Raw genomic sequence first — 25,673 nt, forward strand, 5'->3', positions numbered from 1 at the left:
CATTCAATCAACCAGAAAACTTCAGTAGCTCCCTATTACACCTAGGGACAAATACACATTCCAGTTTGGCATTTGATATCCCCACAACCAGATTCTAACCTATTTTTCCAGCTTTCTTATACATTACTCCCTTTCATGTACTCTAAAAGTACAATTAAACTGCCATTCTTGAGACTCTTCACAGACAACTCCATCTCTCATTTCTTTGCCTTTATACCAGCTGCTCCTTATGGTTGGAATGCAATTTCTCCACAAATCCACCAGTAGAGAATCCCTATTTTCCTTCAAAACTAAGTGAAAACGAGTTTACTTCAAACCTTAGAGCAAAGGGGCAGCTAGGTAGCTCAGCAGATCAAAGCCAGGCCTGGAGCCTGGAGTTCCTGTATTCAAATCTGGTCTCCAACACTTCCTAGCTATATGACTCTAGGCAATTCACTTAATCCTATTTGCCTAGCTCTTACCCTTAGGTCTTAAGAGTTGTTACTAAAACAGAAAGTAAGGGTTTAAAATTAAAAAACAAAACAAAACAAAATTTAGTGCAAGACTTCTGCATGAAGTATTTCTGATTCCTGGCTACTAGTACCTCTATCCCCAAAATATATTTATTTATTTAGAATTTATTTTGTATGAAAATTTAAAGATGATGTCTCCATGATAGTAAATTTAAGTTCCTTGTGGACAGGGCAGAAGTTTAGCTAAACTATTATCTCAATATAGACATTGTGTTATATATAATAATGGAGTCTATAATGTTAACTTAAATGGATTCTAAACATGTGTGAAATATCTGAACCAGGTGTCAAAAATATCACCACCCTGTTCTTTCACTCCACCTGATTCATCAGCTTTTCTTGATGACTATGGACTCTGTTGTCAGCTACCTCAATCCTCCCTGAATATTATGAACAATCATTCCAACTACCAGGCTAGGCTCCCTATTGGATCAATCCCCAGATAGTGTAGCCCTTCTCTGCTCCTAGACTAAATAGCCTAGCTGGAAGGGAATGAAGAATTTTCCCCAACAGACTAAGTGGCAAAAGGATAAGAACACTGAGTTTTCAAAGATATATAAGCTAACACCAATAAATAATAGTAGCTAAAAATAGCATTTGCTAGGTGCCAGGAACTGTGCTAAGTGCTTTACAATTATTACCTCCTTTTGACCCTCCTGAGAGGTTGATGCCATTATTATTCTCATTTTACAAATGAGGAAACTGAGACAAACAGGAGAAGCGACTTGCCTGGGGTCTTACAGCTAATAAATATAAAACCAAATATACATACAAGTTTTCCTGATTCAAAGCCCTGTGAACTGTACCACTTGGATGCCATATGAAAAAAGCTACAAATCATTCAAAGAAAGTATCCATTAAAGCAACTCTGGGGATCTATCTTAAACCAACCAGAGTGGCAAAATGACAAAAAATAACAAATAATAAATGTTGCAAAGGGCTTCCAGGAAACAAGAACACTGATGTGCTCTTAATGGGACTACGAATTGGCCCATCTATTCTGGAAAAACATTAAAAAAGGTACACTTTGACCCAACACCAAACTCTTTATAGCTTCCCTTTTTTGAAGTGGTAAAGAAATAGAAACTAAGAGAGTGTCCACAGATTGGGTAAGAGCTGAACAAAGTATGTATAACTTGTATATTTCAATGTAAGAGTATTATGGCTCCACAAATAATAAAAGGAACAGTTTCAAAGAAACCTGGGACACCTTATATAAAATGACACAGGGTACAGTGAGCAGAATAAGAATAATTTATACAAAAGACAAAGACTTTTAAGAACTCTGATCAATGTAGTGACTAAGCCCTAATTCTACACAACTGATAATAAAAAATGCTACCCCTCTTCCAGACAGAGATTATGGAAGATACAAAATAAGACAGATATTTTTGGTGTTTTACTTGACTATGCATAGGAATTACAAAAGTTTTGGTTTTCTTTCTTTATTTTCCCCAATCAAGAGAAGAAAAGGCAAGGAGAGGGAAGATACAGAGTTAGATTCTTCTTTCCCTCTAAAAAAGAAGAGAACAGAGAGAAGGGAAGGCAGAAGGAATGAGAGTACTTGGGATAATGCCTGGCACATAGTAGGCTCTTAATAAATACTTGTTGACTTAATTTGACAGACAAGCAGGACAGTTGTGAAAGTTACATACTGAATTTATTATAGACTTAAAGAAAAACAAGTGCTCCTGTGCAGATTTGCAGTTTCAAGCAAAATCTTCTTTGGTAACTCCATGTATATGGAAATGCTTATCTTATTTGGTGTTTAGAGCAACTAAGAGATTGCATTTCAACCATAAGTTTAAGTTCAGAATTAAAAAACAACAACAAAAGAAACCCAGAACTACATAAAAATGGCTCATGACAGATGCATCTGGACAACTTAAGCTGAGTCCTTGCCACTATGCTACAATACTTTTTATTTATCTCTTGTTCATTTCTCAAGATACACAGGTCTCCACATTTAAAAAAGGGGGGGGGGAGGAATAACCTTTTGTTTCAGACTATAGTCTCCTGTTTTTGAAGTTTAATTAGCTTCAATCCTTTCCTGGGAAAATTTCTTTAACATGTATTTTACAACCAAATTCCACATCTCTGTTACCTCCTAGTTAGTATCAGGAATAAAAATGTTCTTTTCAAAGGCTTTATTGCCAAAACCAATGATTCATTTATCTTTGCTCAGCACTCATTCTTCTTGGCTTCTATGCTCCATTTGCTAACTGAATCAGTCCCATTTTTCAGTAATATTTTCTTCTAGTCTTCCTTAATAATTACATCCTGCTTTTGCAGATATCTCTTTAGTCACCACTGTTTGATATCTCATTCCAGGGATTCATTCTCTTCTTGTCTCCCAACTATGGGTGTTCTCCAAAGTGTAGACCATAATCCCTTCCTTTCCCTCTTTACATTCTCTCCTTTGAAAAGCTCATCCAATCTTTTCTGAGGAAAACTTCCAAATTTTTATTACCAAACCTATTAACCAAAATCTTTATCTGCAAATATCAATGATATATTTCTACTGCTTACACTTTCCTAAAACTAAGGTCCTCCTATTTATTTTCCAATGCCTATCAACTCAATTCAAATACAACAGACATTTACTAAGCATGTGCAAACACCATACTAGTTGCTGGACGAGATGAAAAGTTTAAACAAAGACATTAAGGGGTTTACAATCTAGATAAGACATAAACATGGATAACCATAATACAAAATATTTTTTCATCTGAAATAATACAAAGAATTATTGTATTATTCATGTCTGAAACTCTGTTCAAAACAAAGTCCTATGTGAAATACAAAAGGAAAGATAATCCTGAAAGAGATCATAAGAGGCTTCATGTAATAAATGTCATTTGAGTTAGGCTTAAAAGATAGGTAGGAATTAAGCAGACCAGATCTATTAGAACCTCAGAGTAAAGAATAGAAGACCAGTGATCAAAGATCATCTCCTTAAAGAAAATCCAAAAGGAAAACTCCCAGATATGTCAACCAAAAACCAGATCTCCTACATCAAAGAAAATATACAGTAAGCAATCAGAAAATAATCCTTTCAAGTACCAAGGAATCAAAGATTGTCAGGATCACAAAAGAAGATATGGTATCTTCAACTAAAAATGAAAGCTCTTGAAAAAAAAACATTTCAAAAGGCAAAATATATAGGCTTATGACCAAAAATAACTTAAATTGAAAATGTGAACATAATCCTAAAGGGAAAAAATATACTTATTGGAACAGAGAACTTTCCATCATTTCTAATGAAAAGCCCATATAGACTTTGAAATGCAAACAAGAGTCAAGAGAAACTTAGAAAGGCAAATTTATTTGAGTACGGTCTCTATATGATGATGATGATTTGACATTCTAAGAGAAAAAACATAAATAAATAACCTTCAAAATCCCAATGTCTTCAAAAAGTAGTGAGAGAATTAACTAAGTTAAAACAGGTTTTGGGGTGGAACAGATTCTGTTCTGAGAATTTTAGGAGAAGAAAAGGGAAGGTAAAATAAATTGTGGAGATTATAGTACAAAGAAGAAAGCACAGAAGAAGGGAAGTTTTGAAAGCAATGTGTGGAATGACATTTTTTAAAAAACAAAAACAGGCACATAAAATGTAGATTCACAGTTTCATAAGCAATCCTATTTTTATGCTCTTCTGGATATAAGGAAATGTTCTTTGGGGATATTTAAATTCAGAATTTTAAAAAATAAACTTTAAAAATGAATTAAGCAGACAAAGATGGAAAGAGCATTTCAGGCAAAGGGAACAGCAGGAGCAAAAGATAAGTATAGAGGCAGTGAAAAGCTGTTTGGTTGGAACAGAGCACTTGGAAAAGAACAAAATGAGGTAAAACTGGAACAGAAAGGTGGCACCAGACATTCAAGGGTCTTTAATGCCAGGATAAGAAATTTGAACCTAGCTTGCCAGGCAATAAAGGGCACTTGAAGATCACTGAAGAAAGGGATGACATATCTGGAGATAAATACAAAGAAAATTAATGTAGTGGAGCTGTTGAGATGAGAGCTGGGGATACAAAAAGAAAAAATCCTTCCCCTCAAGGGCATTCTAAAGAGGGAAACATTATATTCATAAACAGTATAGGATAACTTGGAGAAGGAATACATTACTATCTGGGGGTACTGGAAAATTTTTCTGTAGAAGATGGTGCTTGAGATGAGCCCTGAAAGAAATGAGGGACTAGAAGGGGTAGAAGGGAAAAAGAGAATATATTACAAGTATGGAGGGCATCCTGTGCAAAGGCAGAGATAGGAAGGAGTGCTATGTATGAAAAAAAAGGCCAATTTGGCTGAACTATGGAATGCATAAAGGTAAAAAACATGTAGTCAGGGTAGGTTGAGGCCAAGTAGTAAAGGGCTTTAAAGAATAAACAGAGGGATAGCTAGGTGGCTCAGCAGATAATGACAGGCCTGGGTATGAGAGGTCCTAGGTTCAAATTTGGCCTCATATATTTCCTAGCTGTGTGACCCTAGATATGTCACTTAATTCCAATTGCCTAGCCTTACTAGAAGAGCATTACTGCTCTTCTGCCTTGGAACCAGTACCTAGTATCAATTTTAAGACAGGAAGAAAGGGCTAAAAAAATAAATAAATAAACAGAGACAAAGGTACAACAGCAAACTTCTTAACCTTCTTTGTCTCACAGACCCTCTGGAAACCTGGTAAAGTCTATGAACCCCTTCTCAGAATGCTTTTAAATGCATAAAATGAAATACCTACAATTACAAAAGAAACTAATTATTTTAAAATAGTTATCACTCTCAAATGAAAATTTTCAAGAACATCACAGCCAAAACCCAGACCTTCCAGGTCAAAGAAAAAATATTGCAAACACAGAAAGAAAGAATTCAAAATACTAAGGAGTCAAAGTCAGTATCGCATATGACTTAGCAGTCACCACTCTAAAGGAACAGAGGAATGAATAAGAAATTTCAGAAGGAGGCCAATAGCCAGCTTACCCAGCAAAACTGAGAATAATCCAACAGGAGAAAAAAAATGTTCTTGAATGAAACAGGAAACTTCCAAGCAATTCTGATGAAAAGAACAAAACTGCATAGAATGTTCAAACAGTGAATTAAGACAAACATAAAACTAGAAATAACACTATACTATAAAGCAGTAATCAAAACAATCTGAGTGCAAATCAAATCAAGCCATCTTCTACTATATTTCCTTCATAAGATTTCTATTGTATATGTGATATGACTCCTATCATGACTTGAGCAATATGGAAATATATATTACAGGATACATATAACCTTTATCAGATTATTCACTACTTCAGATAAGAGGGAGAAGGGAGAGGAAGAAAACTTGAATTTTAAAACATCAAAAAAAACCATTGTCAAAAATTATTTCTACATATAACTGAAAGTCCCTTCTCAACTCTTATCAACTGGGAATATAAAGGAAGTCTAATTAGACAAAGTCTAGGAGTGTTTGTTATAGTTTAATGATCATAAGAGAAAAATGGACAGAGAAGGGAAGAGGAATACTGTAAGAGCGACAGGAAAGGAAGGTTAGGGGAAAATATCCCATATAAGTAGGATGAGCAAGTAAACATCTATACAAATAAGGAAGAAAGCAGTAAGGTTAAATGGCTGACACCCGAATCTCACTCTCATCTGAAATAGTCAAAGAAGGAAAGAATATACATATACAGAGCTGAGTACAGAAACATCTCTTACTCAAAAAGCAAATAGGAAGGAAAGAGGTAAAAGAAGAAGAGTGAATTGGAAAAATGGTAAATTAAGGGAAAGAATGGCCCTAAACAAAACAAATTTCAATATAAGTATGTAAAAAAGTATTTATAGCTCTTTTTGAGGTGACAAAGGATTAGAATCTTGGGGAGGGGTGTCCATAAATTGCAGAATGGATGAACAAATTATAAGCAACAAAATGCTATTGTGTTTTAAGAAATTATGAGAGGGATGATTTCAAAGAAACCTGTACAACTTGTATTAATTGGAACCACAAGGTGGTTCAATGAACAGAGAGCCCGGCCTGGAGATAGGAGGTCCTGAATTCAAATGTGTCTTCAAACACTTCCTAGTCATGGGCAAGTCACTTAGCTCCAATTGCCTAGTCCTTACTGTTCTTCTGTTTTGGAGACTGAACTGATGTTTAGTAGCATTTTTAAGACAGAAAGTAAGGGTTTTTAAAAAGCCGTCATATGAACTGATGCAGAACCAGAAGAAAATTATAGTCCTGGCAAAAGGCGAGCTATGGTGGTATATCTTCAAAATCTATTATCCCCAAACCTAAGGGATCTGTTTGGATATAAGAGGCAATCGTACAGTAAAAATAAAAATAAGACTTCAAACAGAGGGAATTAGATGAATCATGTTACCCGCAAAAAGAGGGGTCAGTCAATAGGAGAAATAGACTTGGGAGGAAAAATGTTTTAGACAAGATATTTGAGGTATAAGGAAAGATGTCCTGAGAGCAATGGTATTGGAAGTCTGGAGCTTAGAAAGAAGATAAGGACTAGAAATAGTTTTGGAAGTCATTTGCAAAGAGGAGACGTTAATAGTGACTTTAGAGGGAGAAGATCTGGGTTCCAATCTAGGCTCTGCCACTTCCTACCTGTGCCCATAGCCAAATATAACTCATATAACTTCCTTGGGTATGTTTCCTTAACTGTACAAGGAGGGAGTTGAACTAGGTGACCTCAGTCTTTTCAAGCTCTGGGTCTATGAACTTATGATTCTAAAGCTAAGTTACATGCCATATGTTGGCAGTTTAAGAGGAAAAGGCTTAGGACAGAGAGGCAAAGAAGAGAATCAACATCAGCATAATTGACCATATCGATAACAAAACCAACAGAAGCCACATGATTATTTCAATAGATGCAGGAAAAGCATGACAAAATACAATACCTATTCCTTATAAGAACATTAGAAAATATTGGGATAAAAGAAGATAGTCAACAAGAGTAGAACTGATTATCAGCAGCGGAGGTCTAGTTGAAGTTATATACCATCAATTTGTAGCAGGTAAAATCAGCTCAATTTCTTGACTTTTCTCTAGTAATACTCAGCAGCCCAGATATGAGATGAAGAAAAATCATATGGCAGTATTTAAGTGAGGATGAGATTTACCTGGAATACTGAAAAAGCTGGGGGGGTGTCAAGTACAAGGAATTCTAATGTAGTAGTTTGTGAAATATTAAAATGGCAAACCATAAAGTCAAGACTGAGAATAAAAGCAAAGGTAGAACGAGGGAAACAAGTTTGACATAATAAGGAAGGTCAAAGGACCTAACATAGTGATATGTGTCAAGAGTAGGCTTGGCATGAATCTGGAAAGGATAAAACCAGATCAGGCTGTATTTGACAAATGAAACTTTAACCTTAGAATCTTGGCTGAATGACTTTTGTAATAGGTTTTATAACCATCCCTTTTCTTCTCAACAGGTAGAAGAGGAAGGAGGGGGAAAGAATTTGGAACTGAAAATAAAAATACAACATTAATATTGAACATAGTAAAATTACAAGAGTAAAATTAACAAAATCGTTAGGTCTAAGTAATGAACATAACAGAGTATGACTAAAGGAGTTGAAAAGGTCATTAGCGCAAAGCATTATGTAGTCAGGTTGTTAGAGGGATCTTCAATATGAATCATGAAATCCATGAATATGACGCAAGGGATGGGATAGGTATGAAAATCACTGAGAAAACTTAAAAAAATAATCTGAAAACTACTAGGCAACAACATAGAAGGGGAGACTGTATGGACCTGAAAAGAGCAATCATGGAAGTATGGTAGCAAAACAATTTGGAAGCAAAACTGGAATGGGGAAAAAAATCTGAAATCCATCAACTCCACTTCCTATCTCTGCAGTCTCTGCTAGAATGGGTTAGTTATGTCCTCAGAAAAAAAGTTTTCATTGCTTCACTTTCCTGCCCTGTCAATCAGTAAGTCAATAAGCATGTATTAAGCATGCACTGAAGAACTAGGAATACAAGTTAAGGTAAAAAAGATAGTCCCTGTTCTCAAAGAAACCAGCATCTAATTGAGGAGACAACATCCAAACTGCTATATCATAAACAAGCTATCTATAGGAGCAACTTCGGGAAGGCACGGGAAGGCACTAGAAGGCGAATCCAACTTTTCAAGGCTCCCTTCTATCAAAGTTTTTTTAGAACCACGCCCTTGAAATCTATTGTAGGGTTTTTAAATGTTCTAAATTTTCCCATACATAAAATATTCTTGTCCGCTCTTTCCAAATAAACCCTCTTCTCTAATCACTCAAACATTCCATATGCATTTTTCCTCACATAGTTGCTCCCCTTGCCATAATCTCTATACTATCCCTCCTTTCCACTGCCTTTTCCATTTCTATTAATTATACTGATTCAACTCAAATTTTAGCTCCCATATAAACAAGTTTTCCTTCATTTGCTTTCCTCTTCTCTGAACTTAGACAGCAGTTGGTTTGTCCCTTAAAATGTAAAGCATAGGGGATAGCTGGGTGGCTCAGTGGATTGAGAGCCAGGCCTAGAGACCGGAGTCTGTAAATTCAAATCTGGCCTCAGACACTTCCTAGCTTTCTAGTAACCCTGGGCAAATCACTTAACCCCATTGCCTACCCCTTACTGCTATTCTGCCTTAGAACCAATATGCAGTATTGATTCTAAGACAATCAGTATTAATTCTAAGACAAAAGGTAAGGATTTTAAAAAATAATTTAAAGCATATATATATATATATATATATATATACTGTCTTATATTGTTTGCTAAGTATCACATGTTGATCTTATTTCCAAAGTTAATGGTTTTTCTGAGGTTCAAGACCATAGCCTCTTCTCTAATCCCCACTTTAGCATTAGGCAATAAAACCGTGCACTCAAAAGCAACCAACAGATATTAAAAAAAATTTACTCTCATTGTGCCATAATTTTTCATTTTTAAAAGGACGGATATAACACTCAAATAAGAAAATACTCCCATAAAACCCATCTAAGTAATAGGAAAGACAAAGGAAAGTGGGAAGAGAAGCAGAGGAAGTTAAGAGAAAAGAATCACTAGTTTAAAACTAGAAAAGACCTTAAGAGTACATCTGGTCCAACCCTTTCCATTCAATTAAGCAAATACTACATGTAAAACACCAGGATATGGACTAGGGATTCAGACAGAAACAAATGAGCCCATGACGTCAAGATGAGACTAAGGCAATGTGGCTTATCCAAGGTCACACAGGTAACGAGTAGAAGAGCAAGTATTTTAATTCAGGTCCTTCTGACACTATTTGCAATGTAGCAGAATCTTGGATGAGATAGATGACTAGAGGGGGATAGTGGAGAGGAAAAGAAAGGATAAGGGCTATTTGGGAAGTAAAAGTCAAGGGAGAAGGGAAGAGAAGGCAAAAGAGGAAAAGGAGAAAAACAAGCTGAAGAAGAGGGAAAGATAAGGGAAGGAGAGATGAATGAAAGGAAAAAGAGAAAGGATTTGAGGAAGGGGAAGAGGAAAAGAGGAAAAGAAGACGGCAAAAGGGAAGGAGGGAAGGGAAGGAGATAAAAGAGGAGAGGAACAAGGGGAAAGGGTGAGGGGGAGAGAGAAGGGGAAAGGAGGCGGGGAAGAAGATGAAGAAGAAAGGCCTGAGCTCAGCAGGGGGAGGTGGGCCCTGGACGCCCTGATGCCGGGCAGAGGCTGAGGTGGGAAAGGTTGGGGCAACCGGGTCTGGGTTGAGGAGAGGCTGAGGACGGGGGCACGTCTCGTTCGTGAGATGTCCAGCATGGACACCTAGGTGAGGGTCATGAGTAGGACTCTCCATCTTCCCTCCTCTCCGTTCTCCTGCCGCTTCCCGCCATCCCGGGCCTCCTTTCCTCATCCCTTAGCCCCAACCCCGGTCCCGGCTCCAGCCCCATCCCGGGCCGCGTTACCTGCATGGAATCGGCGCTGACGATCTCGCCGCCAAGCTGCTGGCCCAGCTGCAGTGCCAGCTTGGATTTGCCCGTGCCCGTGGCCCCGAGAATCACCACGAGTGGCAGAGGTCCCCTCAGGCCCCGGGTCCCAGGCCCGGCCCGGGCCGCAGCAGCAGCCGCCATGGCTGCAGCCATCCTCACCGGAACCACCGTCGCAGTCGCAGAGGGAGAGTGCCTGCTACAAGCATCGCGAGAACAAGTCCAGAGCTCGCGCGAATCTGCATCCCGCCCCGCCCTCTGACAGCCGTGTCCATGACAACCGCGGGGAGGGTGGGAAGGAAGAAGAGAGAGGAGGGCAGGGCCTGGGGCGGGGCCAGACCCAGATTAGAGAAGGCAGGTTGGAAAAAGAAGAAAGGGAGAAGTAGCTGCAGTAGCGGAATGTAGGAGGGAACAGGGGACCCACAGAATCCAGAGGGTCGGAACTGGAAGGAACACTACAGATGCTTGAGTGAGAATGGGAAGGATATAAGCAAAAAAGCCTGTGTGTGCCAGGTGTGCTACTTTATCTCATCTGATCCCCATGACCCTGGGGGGGAGGGGGGGGGCGTGATAGGTGCTCTTCTTATCCCCATTTTACAGATGAGAAACACTGAGGCAAAGAGAGGTTAAGTGACTTGCCCAGGGTCACACAGGCAGGAAATATGAAAGTCTAATTTGAACTCAGGCCTTCTTAATTCCTGACCCAGCTTACTCCTTCTAAACTTCTCAGATGAGGAGAGAAAGGGAGATATTTGCCCAAGGATCCCCAGCTAATAAGTATCAGACCCACTAATCTCTACACAGATCCTTTGACATCCATCCTGGAGATTCCTCCCCACCCCAACCCCCCAGATCTGCTGTCTCTAAGAAATTAAGAGATACTGCCACAGTTCATTCATGGGTCTCCATGGCCAACCTTGCTAGTTATATGACTTTCCAAATTTAGCTAGGCTGATCCTTGGTCAGTTGACACCATCAGTTTTCTCATCTATGCTAGGAAATCTCTCCCAGTTGGTCTAACCTGGCAGAGCTTGTGTCCAACTGGGCATAGCCTTCCAGAACCCAGAGTCACTTTTAAAACTATGTTTTGGCATCAGTAGATGTTGGTGAACTCAATAAGGCTAAAAATTTCACCTTCTATAGAAAGCCTTTTCCAACTCCTAGTTATTATCTCCAATTTATTGTCTCTACTTTTTTTTTGTAGAGTTGTTTTTGGTGTTGTCTCCTACCCACTCCAATCTTAGACTTAGCTTTTTGAGGGTAAGAGATTATCTTTTGTTTTTCTTTGTATTCCTATGGCTTAAAGCAGTGCATGGCACTTAGTGGGTGTTTATTGAATGCATGTTGACTAACTGACTGATGAATTTTCAAACTAGGCAGAGGCCCTCAGGGACAGGGATTTGTACTTTCTCCCTTCTTTTTCTTGGGATCTTCTATGTAAGTATTTCCTACAATAGAGGGAGATTGAAAGCCACCCACACCTCATCCTATGGTACTCTTGCCCACATCTTCACACAGATCACTCCTAAAACAGTTATCCATTAGCTTGGAAAACCTTTCTCTATTCTAGGGGTTCTTAACTATTTTTGTTTCCACCCTTTAGTGGAAACAATCTTGCAAAGCTCATGGGATGTTTCTCAGTATAATGTTTTTAGTTGCATTTATACAAATCATGAAGGAAACTAATTTTATTGAAATAATTATCAAAATATTTTTAAAAAACATCCCATGATTTCAGAAAAATATGGGAAGTCTTACATTCACAGATGAAAAGTGAAGTGAGCAGAACCAAGAGAACACTGTATACAGTAAGAGCAATATTGTAATAATGATCAGTTGTGAAATACTTAGCTACTCTGATCAAGGCAATGATCTAAGACCATGATGGTGAACCTATGGCATGCATGCCAAAGATGGCACGGATGCCAAAGATGGCATGCAGAGATATCTCTCTCTCTGGATATGTGTTCTGTTCCCTGCAGAGTTAGTTACTAGAAAGGTAGAGGGACTCCAGGGGAGCTGCTTCCTTCCCCCTATCCACCACACCTCCCCACCCTTCCATGCTTACTCTCTCCCCTGACCAGAGCATGTAGGCCACTCCTTTCTCTTCCTCCCTCCCCTATCTGGGGTAAGACATTGACAGAGAAAGGGGGATCACTGGGGGGAGGGGGAGAGGACACACAAATGTGTTCTCTAAAAGGTTTGCCATCAATGATCTAAGACAATTCCAAAGAACCCAGGATAAAAAACACTATCCACTTCCAGAGAGAGAACTGATAAACACTCAGTGCAGACTAAAGCATACTTTTTTCATTTTATTTTTCTTTTTGGGGTGTGTATGTTTTCTTTTGCAACACAGCTAATATGAAAGTGTGTTTTACATAATTTAACACATAATTAACACTATATCACTTGTTTTCTCAAGGGGTGGAGGAAGGAATAGAAGGAGGGAAAGAATTTGGAACTCAAAAAATTTTTAAATAAATGTTAAAAAAATTATAAAATGTAATTGGGAAATGTTTGATGGAATAAGTAAAAAATATTTTTAAAATAAATGTTTTAAAGAATTCCAACAATTTTTTAAAAACACACATATATCTTAGGTTAAGAATTCTTGTTCTGGGTCATACAACATTATGTGGTTACCACTGGAGCACTAGAGCTATACATCTGCTTCCCCTTGCTCTCTTTAGGTGAGTAGCCCACCTTCTTATCTGATCTCTTCTAGATAAGTAGTTTGATCCTGCTATAGGGGAATGTTACTCCCCTTAGTACCTACAGTGAGCCAGCACTGTGCAACAGACCCAGATCTGAGTGAGCTAAAGGAAAGCTGACAGTGGAAAGAGATACAAGATAGATAAATCCATACTTATCATATTGATACTGCCACTGACTCCATCTCATTATATGAATGGCTCCTCCCCTTTTTTTTATCATCTCTTTCCAGACTAGTCAGTTTTAAAATGAGTCCTCCCCTGCCAAAAATCCTATTCAGATGCCTCATTATGGAGGTTCTTGAGGACTGTGCCAGGAAAGCATGGATATTAGAAGTTTTTTTTTACTCTAGAGAGGCTTCATGTGTGATCCCCAAAATGGACAGTATCTTTTGCCTGATGCCCAAAATGGCTAATTATGGAGAAGATCATCACCAGAAAGTTGGTCATTTAGTAATGAATGATTTGGCTGTGGTAATTCATAAAACACAGAAAAGTATAAAATGGCCCATACTCCTTTGAGGCTCCTTTTCTACTCCTTTGTCTCTCCCTTTCCACTCTTGCAATGAATGTAAATGGCAAAGATGCTGACAGGGAGACAGAAGGGATGAAGAATCCAGATGCTTTTAGATGAATTATAAACAATAACTTAACTCTGGGTATGAGTGTAAGATCTTTTTCTAATGACCAATGTATCCATATATTCTTGGAATAACTAAATTGTATCCCATTGACCATTTTGTCAAAAATGAAAGCAAAAGATATAAATAAGTTGCAGCCAGATTAGAAGGTCACTTCAAAGATTCTCCTTAGAGAGGCATATTAAAGGAGTTGGCCCTGGTTTTATTAGACATCCAAAGGCAATCTGAAACATTATTCCCACAATCACCATAAATTGTAAGGAAATCCCATGGGGAACTCAATAAGACTGACAAAATTTAATAAACATATTCATTAATACTCAACGACAAGCACAAAGGTAGGGGAAGATAATGAAAAATATGTTGAGGAAATAATCTCAAGATAAGGACACCAAAGCATTGCTAAGTATATAGATGCTTCATACCTATATGTTGAGAGAAAATGAGAAGATAATCAGAAGGCATTGAACATGGCAAATACTAAACAACATCACCAAAAATAAAATTAATTCTCTCTTTACAAACAGGAAATGACTAGTTAAGAATTTGGTAATCATTTCCAATTATTTATATAGGATAACCATGAATTTGTTAGTACAAAGATGAAAAATAAACTCTGAACCCATCAAAATCACTTCTGTCTGACTTATTTAAACTAGGTGTTGACCCTGAAAAATGGGAAACAGATAAAGGAACAAACTTCAATAGAGACTATTCCTACCAGGTTTTAACTGATATAAAGCAAATACCACAACTGGAATGCTCAAAGAGGGTAGAAACTACTTCAGCCAACAAATATTTCATCTCTTTGTCAAACAGAAAGACATGGAAGCAACGGGTAACATCTGTTTGGAATATAAACTGATTTACAAATCTTTATGAAAGAAAATGGCACAAGGTTATGAACTTGTAAAACATTGAGAAGCAGCAGGCAGAAAAATGAGTTTCACACAGGTTGGCAAGAAATATCCACATCTTTCAAAGTGCATTAATAGATATAGGAAAACAAAAAGACAAAAAATGACCACTATCTATCAAGATTCCTATAACAAATTGCTTTTGTTATAGGAGGAACTGCATTTGGATTGTAATATCACAATCTCCAATAAGATGCATGGGGAATTGGAAATGGCAATAAAGATATAAAAATCAGAAAAGGAGCTGAACTAGCCAAGCATAGGCAAAGGAGATTTGGGCTGGGGGCAAGCCAATTTTGAGGGCATTAAGGGAACAATTTGCAAATGTATCTGAAAGAGGGAAGATACTAAACAACTGGGGAGAAAAAAGATCAAAGATAGCATTGCTATGGAAGCAAAAGGCAATTGAGAGAACATTATTAACCAGTGCTCTCTCTATATGTTTGCTTTCTTACTTCTACATCTTTATGAGAATGCTTGACATAAAGACCAAATATTTCCTTAGTGGAAATATGAGAGAAACAAGCGGGTTTTTTTTTTCAAATTATATTCTGCAACAAATTACAGTTTTACAATCACACAATTAACGAAAAGATGCCATGAATTCAAGATCATTGCTGCTGGTGGATTGGCTCTATAAATAAATGCACCTTTTAAGGTTCTCCTTCAATAAGATGTTTCTAATAAATGTGTAAAGATCATACAAGATTCTTTGATTGACATTTTGTTTAATATCCTCTATTAATATCAAATGAGGTCAAAGACAGTGTTTGCACCATGATGGTGAATGTCCAACACAAAGTTCTGTTTGAAGAAGAATCTCTTTGAGGTGGAAGGGTCATCCAGATTTTCCTATTTTTGTGGATAAAGTTGTATTGATTACACAAAGCTCTGGAGTAAGGCAGAGCCTCCTAAACACCATTCACAACCAGTCAGAAGAGATCTAGAATTTGTTATCCAGAATGTAATATGCAAGTTATAGATAGAAGAGGCTCATTGAGCCTGGTCTCCCATTTCATAAATCTTGGTCAGATACTATGAATGGACTGTGTTGTTATAAGGAAAAGAAGGAGCAGCTGCTGCAAGGCAGAAGCAGGAAGGTTCCAGAATTCTAGGAGAGTGAGAAAGTTGTTCTTGCTTGGGAGACAGTGAGTCTAGCTCCTTGGGTGGACCTCATGAGTTAAGACTAGTCTCCCTCTCTTGTGACTGTATCCCTTATCCAATGACTGGTTCCTGTGTCCCTGTGTGTATCTTGTGGCTGATAGTGATTTCCAACAGAGCTGCTGAAGACATCCAAGTGCCAACTGTCAGTGAGAACTCTTTCCTCTTGGCCTGTTCCTGCAATCTTCAATTCCTTACCACTTTTATATATTAACTAAGGGGGGGTGTATTTAACTAGTTGTAGGAAGTAGATTTGTAGGTAGAGAAGTATTAAATAGGGTAGTTTATCAACTTGATTTTGAGGGGAAAGGTTATTTATAGTCTTAAAATAGATCATCCTAATTCCCTTCCCTTATCTAAAATAAACTCTTATTTTATTTATATTTATATCTATTATTTCAGCATAATATTTCAGTGCTCTGGGCCCAGAATTGAGTGGGAAGACCACAAGTTGGGTTGTTTTGGGGGAAATATGCAGATCTTTTGATAACCCTTATCTCCTTAAACAAAACCCTATCTTTTCAAAAAATCAAATAATTTTTTCAGTTACACATAGAAATAACTTTTGACAATTATTTTCTACCATTTTAGGATTCAGATTTTCTCCTTCCCTCCCTTCTTGCCAAACCCCAGGTAATAAATAGTCTCATATAAGTTATGCCAGTGCTTTCTTGCAATAAATATTTCCATATTGCTCATGTTGTGACAGAAGAAACATATCACACATATAATTTTTAAAAAGCAACTCATTAAGGAAATAAAGTGAAAAAATGGAATGCTTTGATTTGTAATCAAACTCCAACAGTTCTTTCCTTGGCTATGGATAGCATTCTTCATCATATGGGAACTTGTTTTGCTGATAATAGTATAGTCCTTCACAGTTGATCATCATATAGTATTTCTGTTAGTGTATACAGAATTTTTTGCAAAACCACAGCTTATTAATGCCATCCTTTTTCTGGTGATGATATAAGGCTGCAAATTATAGAAGAGTACAATTTCTCTTGGGAGAGGGAAATATATATATATACACACACACACAAATACACTTATGAATTAGATCTATGGACTGACTATCCAACTGAATGTCCTGGTTTGACAATGATTATTCTTCATTTTATTGTTCTAGCATGGAAAGTTAAGTTGAACTCTTTCAAATCATAGTATATCATATTAAGAAACTTCTAGTATATTGGAACTAGATGTAGTCTGCACAATTCCATCTGTAAATAGGAGGCTCTATAGATTCATCAATAGGAAATCATTCTACCATTTGGACTCTGCCCCTAATTATTAAGGAATCACAAAATTTCAGATTTGAAAGGAGACTCAAAATCAATCAACCAGAATTTATTAAGCTCCTACAATGTACCTAAGCCCTGAAGATGCAAAGAAAGGCAAAAACAGTCCTTGCTGTCAAGGAGCTCAGTCTAATGGAAGAGACTTTCAATAAATATGTATACAGGACAACCTGGGAGCAGTCTCAGAGGGAAGGCACTAAGATTAAGGACTACTGGAAAAGGTTTCTTGCAGAAGACGGGACTGTAACTGATTCCCTGAAAGAATCCAGGGAAGCTGGAAGACAGAGCTGAGGAAGGAAAGTGTTCCAGGTCTTGGGGGCAGCCAGTGAAAATGCTCCAAGTGAGAGATGAAGTGTCTTGTGGGAAGGACAACAAGGAGGCCAGGAGACCAGTGTCACTGGATTATAGAACACATGGAAAGCTGGAAGGTGTCAAGAAAAGTGGGAAAGAGGGAACAGCTATGTGACTCAGTGAATAGAGTACCAGAGTACCATGCCTAGGTAAGGGAGGTCCTGGGTTCAAATGTGACCTCAGACACTCCCTAGTTGTGTGACCCTGGGCAGGGTACTTACTCCCCATTGCCAAGAAAGCAAGAAATCAAGCAAGAAAGGAAGGAAGGAAGGAAGGAAGGAAGGAAGGAAGGAAGGAAGCAAGAAAGGAAGGTGTAGCAGTCCAGCCCATAGGTATTATGGAGAGACAAGGATTGTGAGTGAGCACATGGCCATCCTGCACATGGCAATGAGCTCTATTCCCAGAGTGGCTGAAGTTTAGGCACTTGCTTCCTCCTGTCTCACTCACCTGAGGATAATAACCCCACCTTCACCTTGTCATAAGTTGCAATTATCCAATGACAATACACTAGGTAACTCATCCATATGTAACTGATCAATATGTATTGAGCTCATTTGTATATCAAAGAGAATAAAAGAAACGGGACACAGCCAGCCCACTTGGAGGACATGGACAGGTTTGCAATGGAGCAACTTCTCCCCTTTCTCTCTCCTCTCTATCTTTCTCCCTGAGGCCTGGCCTTTCGGCCAGGCCTTCCTGTCTCTCTCTCTTTTCCAATGCTAATACCTAGCATTATCTACCTCCTTTAGTTTCTAATCTCCTTTCCTACTGAGCTAGCATTATCCTCTGACCAGTGCAGTGTTAAATTGAGATCATTGGGTGGAATAGCCTGGATAGTAACGCCCAGTGGTCGGAGCAGGCTGTGGCTCCCGAATATCAATAATTGATTACTGACTCGTTTATTTACATCTCTAAAGCCGGCTCATTCACGCCCTTCGCGGGATCCAAAACTTCTATCCTGTCTCTATTTTCCTTCCTTAAAACTTCTCGTGGGCCGGGAGGTGAAGGAAGGAAGGAAGGAAGGAAGGAAGGAAGGAAGGAAGGAAGGAAGGAAGACTGGGAAGGGACTAGGCAGATTATTTAAGGTTTTAAAGACTAAATAGAAAATTTTATATTTGAATCTGGAGGCCAAAGAGAGACACTGGAGTTTATTGAATAAAAGGATGATTTGACAGCTAAGTGGAGGATCCACTGGAGTAGAAAGGATTTGAGGCAGAGATACCAACCATAGGCTACTGTAATAATCAAAGCATAGAGTGAGTGGTAAGGGCCTACACTAGAGTGTTGCAGCATCCTAAGAGAAAAGGTTTTTATCTTTCTTCTACTTAACCAGTAGTCCCAGAGGGCAGGTGATATTTATTATAGACAATATCCCAAAGATCTAGTTTCTGCTTAAGGACTCCTCGTAAGAGGGACCATGCTCCCTCCCAGAGCAGCCCATTTCACTTTGGGACAGCCCCAATTGCTTGGATATTTTTCCAGACACAAAGAGGCAATATGCATTTCTGCAGCTTCCACCCCTGTTCTGTTGTTGGGCCTCAACAAAACCAAATCTCTTTTTCCCATGACAACCCTTCAGATAAGACAGTTCTTCCTCCCTTTATTCTTCTCTAATTTCAACCTCCCCATTTCCTTCCTCTGGCATGGTGTCCAGTCTCCTTCCTATGCTGACCTTTAAACTGCCCCCATCCCTTCTCCATTTTGTCAATGCCATTCCTAAAACATGGGCCCTCTGATCTAAACACAATACACTGGATTTGCAAAGACTCTTTTTACCTTCCCTGATCTGGCCGTTGTAGCCGGAGCTGTGTAGCTACCTTCTGGAGCCGGCAAGGATACTGGAGGACTTAGAGGGAAGGGAGTGTGTGTGTGTGTGTGTGTGGGGGGGGGGGTGCCTGGCTGGCTGGATTTCCAGGAGCACAGGCAGAATCCCAGATACTCAGAGATGAATGAGATCCTTCCCAAGCCACTTTGATGAACACTGGAGTAATGGCCCTAATTAACACTTAGGGACTCAGCCTAAGGCATCCTGCTGCCTGTCTCCACTTGCACTAAAAAGCATTATTTGGAGAACAGACGTTTTGTTGGCCCCTGGTCCCTCCAGCATCTCTTCCCTCACTTCAGTTCTTCCCACAAGCTACTATCCAGCCACAATTTCTCATGTTAGTGGCACATGCCTGGGGCTGAATTTAAAATGGAGACCTGAACTTTTCCGAGGGTATTGTCACTATGACAACCGCTCAGGAAGACAGAAGGGCCTGAGGAAATAATGCAGATGGGGAGAGAGGGGGACAAGGGGGGCTATTTTCATAATGACAATTTGACCAGGACAACAGAGGACCCTCCCTCGTGGTGGGGAGGGGGAGGAGAAAAACTGGAGATGGGAAGGGATTGCCCAGGCAACAGAGCAGGTGACTGTTGCCATAGGAACCAGAGGGGGGGCAGAGAAAGGATGGGAAAACTGTTACCACCGAGCCTGAGAGAGGGAGAGGATGGTTACCAAGGCAACTAGGGAGGGAGGAATGCAAAAGGGGGACTCCTACCACAGCAACAGAAACAGATATTGCTTTTAGCTGGGCAACACAAGACTGTTGCTATAGCAACAGAGAGAGCTCAGATCCTAGAGACCATGGGGAGAATTTATCACTGACTGCTTAGCAGTGAGACTGCAATCAGTGCCGAGTGTGTGCTTCAAGGGATGTTGTACATGAACCAGGAGAACACAGGGAGATCTGGGAGTTTTTTGTTTTGCTTTTTTTAAACTAATCCTTCTAAAAGGTAGTGTAATAGAGAGCAGAGGTCAGGGTCAGAAGCCCTGGGCTTAAGGTTGGGGCAGTCTGCCACTGTTCAGTGTTCAGCTTCCCCTCTCTGTGCTTGGACTTCTTCATCTGTAAAATGAAGGGGTTGGATTCGACGATCTCTAAAGAATCTTCCAGCCCTGACAGTCAATTTTGTTAAGGTTCCTCCCAGCACTGATATTCTGTGTTCTCCAGATCTTCCCCATTCTGATTTTCTGGGTTCTAAAGCTCTAAAGCCCTCCCCAGCTTTGACATCCTGTTTTAAAACCCTTTCATGTTCTGACATTCTATATCTCACGGTCTCTCCCAGCTCTGAAATCCTATGTTTCAAGGCCCTTTCATGCTTTGCCATTCTGTGTTCTAAGGCCCTTCCAACTTTGGCACACTGTGTTCTGACATTCTGTGTATTAAGGCCCTCCCAGCTGGCATTCCATATTCTAAGGTCTCTCTCAGCTCTAACATTGTGTTCTAAGGTCTCTCTCAGCTCTGACATTCTGTGTGGTAAAGTCCCTTCCAGCTGACATTCCATACTCTAAGGTCTCTCCCAACCCTGACATTCTCTGTTCTAAGATCTCTCCCAGCTCTGACATTCCATGTTCTAGGATGTTCTAGGTCTCTCCCAGCCCTGACAATCTATGTTCTAAAGGCCCTTCCTTGATTTGACATTCCATGTTCTCTCCCATCCCTGACATTGTGCTCTAAGGTCTCTCCCAGCCCTGACATTCTGTGTTCTAAGGTCTCTCCCAGCCCTGACAATCTGAGTTCTAAGGTCTCTCCCATCCCTGACATTGTGTTCTAAGGTCTCCTAAGGTCTCTCCCATCCCTGACATTGTGTTCTAAGGTCTCTCCCAGCGCTGACATTCTCTGTTCTAAGGTCTCTCCCAGCTCTGACATTCCATGTTCTAGGTCTCTCCCAGCCCTGACATTCCATGTTCTAGGTCTCTCCCAGCCCTGACATTCCATGTTCTAGGTCTCTCCCAGCTCTAACATTCTGTGTTCTAAAGACCCTTCCTTGCTTTGACAGTCTATGTTCAAAGGCCCTTCCAACTCTGATGGTCTATGTTCAGATGTCCCTCTCAGCTCTGACATTCTGTGTTCTGACTTCCCTTATAGCTCTGACATTCTGTGAAAAGGAACAAAATATTCTGAGAAAAATCTCTTGGAGCAGTTCAACCTGTATCCTCAGTTTTACACATTTCCCTTAAGTGGCCTTCTGGGAATTATACAGTCTAACTCTGAGTGACACAGAAGATAAATTTGTAAATACTAATACCTTGAAATAGTATAACTTGTTTATGGAAAATTGGATGATAAGCACATTCCATCCATTGCTGATAACTTTAAATTAAAAAGTTATTTCAACACAAAATCCTAGAAAGTCAGCCTTGATCCCCGTTTTCTAAGGAATCTGGTATATGGGGGAGTGCGAGGGTGGAGGGATAGCAGAAAGAGAAGGGAAACTGGCTTTGCTGTTTTGTTCAAAAGGCCACATTGACTCTATTTCTTCCTATAATTAGTTAGGTAGGGAGGCCCTTTCTGGCCAATCCTATGGGCCTGTGCTTCTTTCTCTCTTTAGGAAAATGGAGACCCAGTTATCCAAAAATCAGAAGACCTGCGTTTGAATCCTGAATCTTTCATGAATGTTATGTGAATCTGGACGCATCACCTTCCTCAGTTTCTACAGCTATAAAATGAGGGTTAGATAATTTCCAAGATCTACTCCAGAAATAAATTCTATATCCCTAATGTCGAGTGAGAGATGTAAGAAGTAGAGAGAGTATTGGTAGAGAAACTAATTACAGGTACTCAGCACTTTATGAGGTAGGCACTATGATTATTTCCGTTTTCTAGATGAGGAAACTTGGGCTCAGGGGGGTCAAGTGACTTGGATCACAAACGAATAGACGACTGAGACAGCATTTGAACCCAGGTCTTCCTGACTCTGAGATCAGCACTAAAACTTAAACCAGTTGCTGAGATCCTCTCTTATATGTTTTATAAATGGGAACTTCATTTAGATCAAGATCCTCTTTGGGTTTCAGCCATTTACATTAACTGTAGAGACAACAATTTTTCGCAAAGCTATGAGAATGGGAGGAGTATTTGGGGATGTAGGCTTGGGGGCACTTTCTCTACCAGTACAAATCATAACTCATTTATATGATTCTTATCCCTGCCTGCCATTGAGCCTCCACAGAAGACCCGCCCAACCAGCTGTTGTGTCCCCTTGGCTTGTTGTCTACTTCATAGAAACCAGTGTGGCAATCCGGCTAGCCTTCTGTTCCCTTTCTCTTCCAATAGGAGCATCCCATCTTCTTTTCCAAGCGTACCTATGCTTTGAAGGTGTCCTTTATGCCATCTCTTGTCAAATAATAGAATCTCAGAGCAGGAAGGGACCTAAGAGAACATCTAGTCCTGTATATCTCTGAATAGGAGACCCCCCTGAACGACACTTACAAACCACACCATTCTAAGGACCAGCTTTTATTGTTAGGAAGTTTTCCCCTTAAACCATGCCCAAATCTGCTCCACTACAAATACTACCCATTCTTTTGCATCCTGCCTTCAAGGTCCAAACAGAACAAGTATGTCTAAATTAGGGGTTCTTTAAAAAAAAAACTAACAACAAAAAACCACTACCTTCTATTGGAGAATCAGATCAAAGGCAGAAGAGTGGTAAAGGCCAGGCAAAGTGACTTACCCAGGGTCACACAGCTAGAAATACCTTAGGCCATATATGAACCCAGGACCTCTTGTTTCCAGGCCTGGCTTTCTATCCATGGAGCCCCCAATAAAAGGGTTCTTAATCTTTTTGTCTGTCCTGGACTCCATGACAGTCTGATGAAGCCAAGGGATTCCCTACCAGAATAATATTTTTAACACATAAGATAAAATGAACAGGACTACAAAGAAAGCCAGTTAGTTGGAAATGATTACCAAAGTTTGTTTTTGTTTTAAAGTTCACAGATCCATATGGCAGCTCTTAAAACATTTTAATGGGGATAGTTTGGTGACTCAGCAAATAGAAAGCCAGGTTTGTAGTCAAAGGGGCCTGGGTTCAAATTTGAACCAAGACACTTTCTAGCTGTGTGACCCTGGGCAAGTCCCTTAAGCCCAATTGCCTAGCTCTTACTGGTCTTCTGTCTTAGAACTGATTCTTAGTATTGATTCAAAGACAGAAGGGTTAAAACAACAACACTTTAATGACAGTTCTATCTTCCCTACATTTTCTATTCTTGAGGCTAAACATCCCCAAGTCCCATCAGCCAATCCTCATGCAGCATGATGTCTCAGAATCCTGCTTGCCTGGCTTTTCTCCAGCTCATTAATGTCCTAAGATGCAGAGGTAGAACTGAGCACAGTGTTCTAGATGCAGTCCTACTACGGGAAGACTATCACTTCCAAGTCCTGGTCAGAGGATAGTATATAAGGCTTGTCACCTCCCTGGTCCTGGACAGGTTTATCACTTCCTTTGTCCTGGGCACTAAGCCCCCTTCCTATTCAGCCTAGATCAGTATTGGTGCTTTAGACTATCATCTCATGACTTTCTTCTGAGCTTACAGTCAACTCAAACCCTGCAAATCTTTTTCAGACCAATTTACTCCCTAGCCACATCTCCCAGATCCAGGGAAGTTGCTTTTTGAACCCCTGCAGAGCCACTAGTTAAATTTTACCAGGACCATTTATACCTCAACAATGGACTCTGCAAATCGTAGATCAGATTCATTGTTTTGTTGATTGTTTAGACTAAAGAGTCGGTTGTTAAATATTCCCTGGGGCACTCTAGCCCAGAAGACTTCACCCTTAGCCCAATGAACTCATTTTACTAGATTTAACGCAGGGCTCTAGCCTGCCAAGATTTTTTTGAATTCTGACTCGGTCATCCATTGTGTTGCTTAACCTAGTACTGAGTCATTTGCAAATTAGATTAGATTGAATAAAACTCAAGTCAAATACAAAGAATGAAGTTGGTATGAAATCCTTAAAGTTAAAGCACCTGGGAACAGCCAAGTAGCTCAGTGAACAGAGAGACAGTCCTAGAGACCTGAGATCTTGGGTTCAACTTTGGCTTCAGACACTTCCTAGCTGTGTGACCCTGGACAAGTCACTTAACTCCTATTAACCCCTCTTCTGCCTTGGAACCAATACATTGTACTGATTTTAAGACAAATGGTAAGGGTTAAAAAAAAAAAGTTAAAGCACCTAGCTTTCCTTTCCTTTCTCATATAGTAAAGGATAGGAAAGTGCAATGTACTCTCATCGAAATCACTTTATTATTAAGGTTTTTTTAACTGTTCTCTTTGTTTACAGTGTGCTTCTTGGGAAGAGTGTGTTGCATCAAAACAAAATATATTGATTTATTTTTTTAAATGCACTTTCCTTTGTAGAAGTGGGGGGCTATGGATGAAAATTATTGCATTTACATTCAGGAATAATCAATGGCTTGGTTGTTTTACATCTTTTCTTTCTTAATCTTTGTTACAAGTAAATGTTATGGGGCAGCTAGGTGATTCACTGGATGGAGAGCCAAGCTTAGAGATGGAAAATCCTGGGTTCAAATCTGATCTCAGACACTTCCCAGCTGTGTGAACCTGGGCAAGTCACCTTAACCCCCATCGTCCAGTTCTTACCACTCTTCTGCCTTGAAACCAATACATGGTATTGATTCTAAGACAAAAGGTAAGGGTTAAAAAATAACAAACCAACAAGTAATGGCTGAAGGATAGAATGATTTGGAAGTCAATAATAGCAATGGTAGACAGAGGCAACATAAAATCAAGGGATACTCGTACAGACAGAATTAAGATAAATGGTGATGTTTTTTAGGTCACTTTCTGTTTAACAGAGGATATTATTTGCCTATAACAAAAGAGTTTTTAAAACTCTTACTCTGGGTCTTAAAATCAATCATTACACAACAGAAGAGCAGCATCCTTTATCCAAGTCACTGACAAAATTGTGAGCTGGCACAAGGCCAGCCATGAATGCCTGGCGAACTTTACCTGTGACTTCCCTTCCAAGTTGGCATTGAACCTTTAATGGCCACTCTATTAGGAAGTTAGCTAGTCAACCAGTTGGGCTGCCTTCTTCACATTTCTTTCTTTTTTCTTTTTTTTTAACCCTTACCTTCTGTCTTGGAATCACTACTGTGTATTGGCTTCAAGGCAGAAGAGTGGAAAGGGTTAGGCAATGGGGGTTAAATGACTTGTCCAGGGTCACACAGCTGGGAAGTGTCTGAGGCCAGATTTGAACCTAGAACCTCCCGTCTCTCTGAGCTACCCAGCTGCCCCCCCGCCCCCCCCTCCCCCTTCACATTTCTACAAGAAATGGGTCTGGTCTACAAGAAT

The 25,673-nt window shown here is 39.6% G+C and overlaps 1 protein-coding gene across 5 annotated transcripts in view; it reads right to left on the reverse strand.

Moving 5' to 3' along the window:
* Nucleotides 1–10,634, reverse strand: part of TRIT1 (tRNA isopentenyltransferase 1) — a 92,070-nt gene extending 81,436 nt beyond the window's left edge. For 4 of the 5 annotated variants that reach the window (XM_007492841.3, XM_056795209.1, XM_056795212.1 and 1 more), the window contains exon 1: nt 10,422–10,633. In XM_007492841.3, the coding sequence (XP_007492903.1) occupies nt 10,422–10,598 (177 nt within the window). In that variant the 5' untranslated portion in view covers nt 10,599–10,633. Of the gene's footprint in view, nt 1–10,421 lie in introns of all 5 variants that reach the window. The other variant, XR_008911487.1, reaches the window with a different exon arrangement.
* Between the last annotated feature and the right edge of the window lie 15,039 nt (nt 10,635–25,673).

This window comes from Monodelphis domestica, chromosome 4 (assembly GCF_027887165.1).
Source record: "Monodelphis domestica isolate mMonDom1 chromosome 4, mMonDom1.pri, whole genome shotgun sequence".
Classification (NCBI taxonomy): Eukaryota; Metazoa; Chordata; class Mammalia; order Didelphimorphia; family Didelphidae; genus Monodelphis; species Monodelphis domestica.